This window comes from Quercus lobata, chromosome 2 (assembly GCF_001633185.2).
Source record: "Quercus lobata isolate SW786 chromosome 2, ValleyOak3.0 Primary Assembly, whole genome shotgun sequence".
NCBI lineage: Eukaryota > Viridiplantae > Streptophyta > Magnoliopsida > Fagales > Fagaceae > Quercus > Quercus lobata.
The window spans coordinates 69,910,933-69,918,359 of record NC_044905.1 but is presented as its reverse complement, the minus strand read 5'-3'; the positions used below and the strand labels follow the sequence as shown (position 1 = coordinate 69,918,359).

At 38.0% G+C, this 7,427-nt stretch overlaps 1 protein-coding gene across 1 annotated transcript; it reads right to left on the bottom strand.

Moving 5' to 3' along the window:
• Window positions 1-1,036: 1,036 nt before the first annotated feature.
• Window positions 1,037-4,799, bottom strand: LOC115976373 (mitochondrial phosphate carrier protein 3, mitochondrial-like). The gene is made up of 6 exons (XM_031097601.1): window positions 4,294-4,799; window positions 3,005-3,366; window positions 2,874-2,917; window positions 1,801-2,015; window positions 1,591-1,715; window positions 1,037-1,503 (listed from the first exon to the last, which is right to left on the bottom strand). The coding sequence occupies exons 1-6, from the start codon at window positions 4,606-4,608 to the stop codon at window positions 1,452-1,454; spliced, it is 1,113 nt and encodes a 370-aa protein (XP_030953461.1). The 5' UTR covers window positions 4,609-4,799; the 3' UTR covers window positions 1,037-1,451.
• Window positions 4,800-7,427: the final 2,628 nt, after the last annotated feature.

Sequence of the window (7,427 nt, the reverse complement as noted above, 5' to 3'; positions counted from 1 at the left end):
GGATATATTTAAAAATTAGTTTGAAGTTCTAGACTAATTCTAATTCATTCTCTACGCTTTTGTATCAACCAGATATTACACATCGTACATAAACATATAAGTTAGAACTTGGAAGCAAAGTACTAGTGCCTTTTAATTTAACAAACCCCTGATTTGCCGACATAATTTTATTCTTGGATCTATCAACATTGTTTAGGAAGCATTCTCATAAACTCTCTCATAAAAAATGTCATTTTGACACACCAAAAACCTACTTTATCATTTTAGCACATCATTTTACAATATACCATTTATCAGATATTCTATACTATAATTTTATACATTAAAATAATATTTATTACACATTAAAATAATAAAGAGAGACATCTAATAGGAAGAGAGAGAAAAAACAAATTAAATAAGCCAAATAGTGTTTTGGCATGGCTGTCCGTACCTTATATTTGAGACGGTACTGTAGTTATGTCTCAAATTTTTTGAGATTTGGAAGAGCTGCTGAGAGATAGTTTTTGGTGTTTGGTGTTTGGCATTTGGCACACCTGATGAGAGTACTCTTGAGTTCAAACTTGAGTGACAACTCTTTTAAAAGCTAAGGTTGTGGATTCAATAATCAAGGGGAATGAAGGGTTCATTGTAAATCACTGATATTCTAACTACTAGACTCACCAGGAGACTATTTGTAAAATAAACAGATTTTCACTACCATATCTTTGGAGGTAACAGAAATTCCCATCGAGCTGCAAGCAAATCAAACCCAAAAATTCTAAAACAACAAAAATATTTCAGTACTTTAGGAACAAAGTTTCTTTCTTTACCATGAATGGTCAATCTCACCATGAGTTCTGAATAATCACTGCTAAAACAGAAGATTATTAGCTTTCACACCCAAAATGGTGAAAGTACCCTGATCTTTTGGAAACAATGCTGGTGCAAGACCTTGAGACATCATAGTTAGGGCAACTAGCACATCAGCTGCAAAGAATTTGCAACAGATCCCAAGAGAACAATTAAAGAAGCAACAAAAACAAGAAAAATCAAATGAGAAAATCAACCAGAATGAACTGAATAAATGAGTAAAGACAAGAAAACATGTTTCCGCTCATATCAAGTGCATTCAAAGAGATGTAAAATAAGAGAACTCAGTATATCACCCCATCTGCCAATTATTCTTTGACCAGAGCTTATGGGGGAACCATGATCCTAACATCATATTGCAAATTCATTATAGATCTAACTACATAGTTTTAAAAGTAATCAGAAGGATAAGAGCAAAACCATCCTTCCACAAGCCAAATTAGGAAAATTGGCCAGTTCCAAATGCAAAAGAATACTCCCCACTGGCTTCAGAGCCATCCACCAAGTAACTTCAACAATCCTATTGTTTATTGAAACCCTATAATTGTCTTTCCTACGTTCAACAAAATGACAAAAACTTGTGATGATCATCTGAAATTTTATGCCTTTGCAAGCTCAGTAGCAGCAGGAGCAACACCACCAGTTGTTGGCCTGAAGATAAAACCAAATCCCATTAGCAATTAAACTAAATAACATGAAAATTCATATTTACTCAAAACAGCTATAAGGTGGACTTACAATCCCACGAAAACTTTGAAGGCATCATAGATTCCCCACTGAGCTCCAGTAAGAGTTCCAATCATGACAATACGGAGAGGAAGCCCACGGGTAAAGAGACCCATAACACCTAGCTTGTTCACAGCCTGCACAAACCAGAACACATAGGGTCAAAGAGATTGTAAAGGAGTAGAAAGGCAAATGGGAACCATGCTAAGGAGAACCACTCACATCACTAACAGTTGCCCCCTTGGCATTGTTGAGGAAGGAGACAAGATTGTCAGCAGGATGAGACACAATGGCACAGAATACACCAGCCACATATCCACCAGCAAAACTCACACCAAGCTGCAGAGTTTTGCTACACTCGTTCTTCGGTGTGGGGATGGCATGCTTATAGATATTCTCCACAATCGTCTCAAAAGATGCAAACTTCATCATTGTATCTGCAAGAATGAACATGATCTTTCAAAACTGAGTGAAAATTTATGAAGGTAAGAAGGCATAAACAATAACTTAAAGGGAACTGAGCACTTGCAATATTCTTTAATCAAATACCTGGAGAAAGTTACAAAGTTTGAAGTCAATTAATAGATATAGTACTGCTGAACAAATTTAGAGAGAGATTTTTTCTTTTATAGGTAAACAATTTAATTAAAAAGCGCAAGAGATGAAGCCACAGAACATCATCCAAACATTTTAAACGGGAAATATGCATGGTTTTAAAAACCGGATCAGACTGGCCGGTGAACCGGGAACCAGACACAAAACTGGCCCAGTAAAAACTGGGAAAACTGGCGCTTCAAACCAGACCTATTTTCGGTTCTTTGACTGTTCCAGTTTTTAAAACCATGGAAATGTGGACTATTTCATGGGATGAAGGGAGCATAGACTTCATTTGCTTCTACAAGATATGTTCATAACTGAAGAATAAGAACTAGTGAAACTTAGTTTATCGAGGTCAACAATGGGTACTTGCAATATAATCACATGTTCAGGACTATTATGTGGATTACAATCTTGACAGCCTCTTAAAAAACAGAAAATGAACATACTATTCGCCATAATGCAATTTTCTTTAAAGAAATTTATTACATATCAAAAATGAAAACATATATGGTACAACAGAGATTCATCTTAAACCATTAATCCTGCTGTGCAATATTAGTATGTTCTGGCATTTGAAATTATGTTACTTTTATTTATTTGTTTATCATTTTTTGGTGCCCCAAAACCACTGGATTGAATTTTGCTTGTTACAAACAGAGTATTGACACACAAATTCTCCCCCTACCCTAACTTACATGGAATCTGACGTCCCCAGAGAGGAACCAGTCCCTTGTACAACCTGCAATGATTAGACAAATCAGTTAGAAATACTTCGACAGCATAAAAGGTCATGTATATATATAAAGAATCACATTGATTTGCATACCCTCCATATCCTTCAGATTTAACAAATTTGGGAAGCCCATCTGACAGACCTCTAGCAAAACCAGGCTGTGTTTGAACCCGGACCTTCACTGCCTCAAATGGGCATAGAGCAATGTCAGCAATGAACTCGGCAGATGCAGAACCAGCAAGATAGATAAAGGTCTTGTACTTGGCTGCATTCTCAGGTCCAGCAAGGTCAGAGTAGTACTTCTTAAAGAATTCATAGAATCCGAACTTGCAGGCACCCTGAGCACTGTAACCAAGCAAGGTTGGCACCCAACCCCTGAAGAAGCCTCTGAAACCCTGGTCCTTATACAACACTCCAAAACCAGATGAGATGCTTTTGTACTTTGCAGGGTCAATCTGAAACCAAAAATATCAACATTAATTGAATCCCGTGCATATCATATTACACAACCACCCCTTGATTGTTGAAAGATTAACATAAACGCTAATTTAACATATTAAAAACGAACTGCATCATAAACACTGTACATGAAAGGTTTTCAAATTTCAGGGAGCTGAGATGAGATAGTACAACTGTACATACTCTCGCATCTGAGGGGATTCAAAATTTCGAACCCAAATTCATCCTCACCCAACACCCAAAGGTCATTGGCAATGGATTTCATTAATGTTAGGTGATATTTGAGAAAACAAATAAAGCATGGACCATGTTCTACATATTATTCTTACCACAATTTGAACAAAGTCGAAACTAAATATCGAGGTTCATTATTAGGACCAAAAACCAAAGTAATTGGAATATTAATACATTCCACAAAGAAATTCGTCTTGAAATGTAACCCTGGTAACTATAAATAACAGAGTACAATATTAACATAGATAAAATCTTCGATAATTAATTTAGGATCTAAAAATATGGACTAAATTAAGAAATAAAACAAAACAAAACAAAAAATCCAATCGCAAACTCTCAGTTACAATCCACAGCATGAAATTTTCAACTGAAAATCTAATCACAGATCTGAAATTTTTTCCATAAAGGAAATCAAAAATTTTCCATAAAGGTATTTCAGCAACAAATCAGTAAAGCCCTACCTCAGTAGTGATCTATACAAAGAAATTAGAACTTGAAAATGAAATCTCAGATCTAAAAAAGCGAAGAAAAGCTTTAACACGAAGAACAGCTCAATGTAAACACACATAGATAAATACTGATACACACACAGATCTAATCCGAGTAAAGAAATGTAAAGTAAAGTAGAATCAAATCGAAGAAAAAGAAACTGGAAATGGAAGAGAGCGAGGGATCTAGAAGAATCGGACCTGCATATTGCACTTGACGAGATCGAGAGGAGTGACGGCCGTGTGAGTGAGACCACAGCTGAGAATACCGCCGGCGGTACAGGCGGCGTAGAAGGCCGGCGAGTACATCTCGATCTTGCCGGGCTCGTTCGGCGCCGGAACGACGAAGTTCCTGGCCGGAGACGAGACGCCGCTGTTGGAGCTTGCTGGAGCAGCAGCACCGAGCATGGTCTTGTCGAGAGCGAAGGATTTGTGCGAGGTGGAGACGGTGGAGGAAGAGGAGTAGAGGAAGCTTGGGATCAGAGACTGACGCGAAGATTTGTCAGAGAGAGCCATCGGAGAAAGAGAGAGAGTGTGTGAGAGAGACCAAGGGTTTTGTGGTAATGGGGAGAGAAAGAGAGAGGCGAGGTCGGAAGCTAGAAATGAAAGCGAGAGAATCTCTCCCAGACTCTCGCTTGCCAAATGCAAAAGTGCTTCCTGTGATGTGTTAACAATTTACAATGCGGTGGGTGTGACTTTTTCGGTTTTTATTGGCCAAAATCGCCAACCCCCCACGTGTTTGTTATACGAGATGTGTAATGCGTCTGTGGGACAAATTTGACCTTCCCATCCGGGGCCAATTTACCATTCTGACACTTCAGGGTAGAAATGGCAACGGATCGGGTTCGGATCGGGTTTTTTCATACCCGGACCCGACCCGCGGGACAAGACCCGTAGTCTGAACCCGACCCGTTTAGGGAACCGGGTTTTTCCCGGGGCCCGGACCCGCCCCAGCTGGGCCCCACGGGTCCCGCGGGCCCCGTTTAGGACTTGGGCCCGGTTCATGGCCCAACCAAAAAAAAAAAAAAATTTAAGCCCAGATTTATTTTTTCCTTAAGTTCAAGCCCAGGTTTATTTTTGCCGTTCAAGCCTGCATATTCCAAATAAAAAAATTAAGCCCAAATTTATTTTTGCCTACATTCAAACCTACATATTCAAATTCAAGCCTAAATAACGTGACCCAAATCACTAGCTAAACATAAAAATAAAATAAATCAAACAAGTCCAAGAAATAAGTATCAAAAGTTCAACAAGTCCAAGAAATTAAAAAGCTACAAAATAAATCCCACAAGTTTAGAATAATTACAAACCAACATATTAATCCAACAAGTCTAAGAAATTAAAAAAAAAAACTACTAAATTAATACAAAATGTTTAATCTTCATCAATTGTGATACAACTCCCATCAATTGTGGCACAACTCCCAGATTTGTTTGTGTATGTGTTTGTGTCTTCCATCTCCGTTTTAGGCTCTGCATTCCCAACAAACACAAAAAACAAAATTAACAGAGTTAATTTGAAAATCTCTCACAAAATACAACAGATCAATAGTTAACAAACCCAATAACAGTATAACATCACAAACACCTTAACCCATAAACCAAACCCTCACCCACCCAAAACCCAAATAAACATTATTATTATCATCACAACAAATTCAATGAAACACCACACATAAGACATTAAAACTTCACATATCCTAATTATGTTAAATACACTGCAATTCCAATATTTCTGTGAAAAGCTCTAATGGGATTAGTAAGTACAAAATTATGTTTAAATATTTTCACTAGCGTTACAAACTTGCTTTTGCATATAGCAAACAATTTAACCAAAATAAAGTAAATTGTGTAGGTGTCCTGCTGTAACAAACTAACAATGGTATATTATTCACTCAATAAAACTAGATTCAATCACCATAAACATTTCAAAAAAACACATTTATAGCTTACAATATCAACAAAGAATTTAAAACCATACTGGGTCTTTCTATTTCTAAAATTCATAAATGAGTAAACTAGGAGAGATACAAGCATATAGATTATGCAAACCAATATTTACAATAAATTCAACAATAATTCAGTCTACAATAATTCAGTTATTGACTAAAACATAATAATAGCACTTTCCTAGATTTTCCCAGGTACCAAACAAAGATCAGAGGGCTTTTTCTCACAAACATAGATAGTATTATTATCAAAAGTAAAGAAAACCCAGCAGATATACAAAATAGAAAAAAACCCTTTCAACAACAAAGATATTTAAGACAAAGCAGTTAAGGAAAAGAATCAAAAGATAAAAACGAACTTCACGGACTCAGTGAAAATGAAATAAGAAATTAAGAATACCTGACTGACTGCTGAGCTGAGCGAGGGAGGGAAGGCTCACGGACTCAGTGACTGACTGACTGAGGAAGTGTGTGAGTGAGGGAGGGTCGGATTGAGCTGATCGAAGTGAGGAACTGTTGGACTGCGCTGCGCGTGAGGCGTGAGGGAGAGGGAGGAGGGAGGCGTGAGGCAGAGGGAGACGTGAGGCGTGAGGCAGAGGGAGGCGTGAGGGAGGGAGGAGTGCGGAGTGTTGGACTGGGCTGCGCGGAGGCGTGAGGCAGAAAGGAAGGAGAGGGGCTGCGGCAGCTGAAGATTGAAGAGTGAAGAAGAAATGAGGGAATAGTTAGGGTTAGATTATAGGTTTATATATATATTAGGGTATTTTTGTAATTTTAGGTACCGGGTTTTTTAACGGGTTTTTATACGGGTCGGGTCTCGGGTCGGGTCTGGATTTTTTTAATAAAACCCGGACCCGACCCGGACCCGTTTCGGGTTATTTTTTTAAAACCCATACTCGACCCTATTTCTAATCGAATCGGGTAAAACTCGGCCCATTAGGGTCGGACCGGACCGGGTATCCACGGGTCGGGCAAAAATTGCCATCCCTACTTCAGGGCTCAATTGTAGACTGTACTGTAGTAAGTAGTAACCACACACAGTGGCCTTTGTTAGAATTAAAAAAAAAAAAAAAAAAAAAAAAACACTATTTAGGCCTTGTTTGGTTTAAAAAAATGGTCACTCTTCACTCAGTTTTCATCACCTATCATTCATCACTCAATTTTTATCACTCATCACTTAAAACACCCCACCCCGTTTGGCACCATTACTCACTTGTCATCACTCAATATTTTTCAACTATTTGTGGGCCCCATACATGTACCTTGTGTAGCTTTTACTTTTTTTTTTCCCTTCAACCCCCACTACCCAAACTCACAGAACTAATAAAAAAAAAAAAAAAAGAGAGAAGAAGAAGAAACCCAGAAACCCGAAAGAAAAAAAAAATGGATA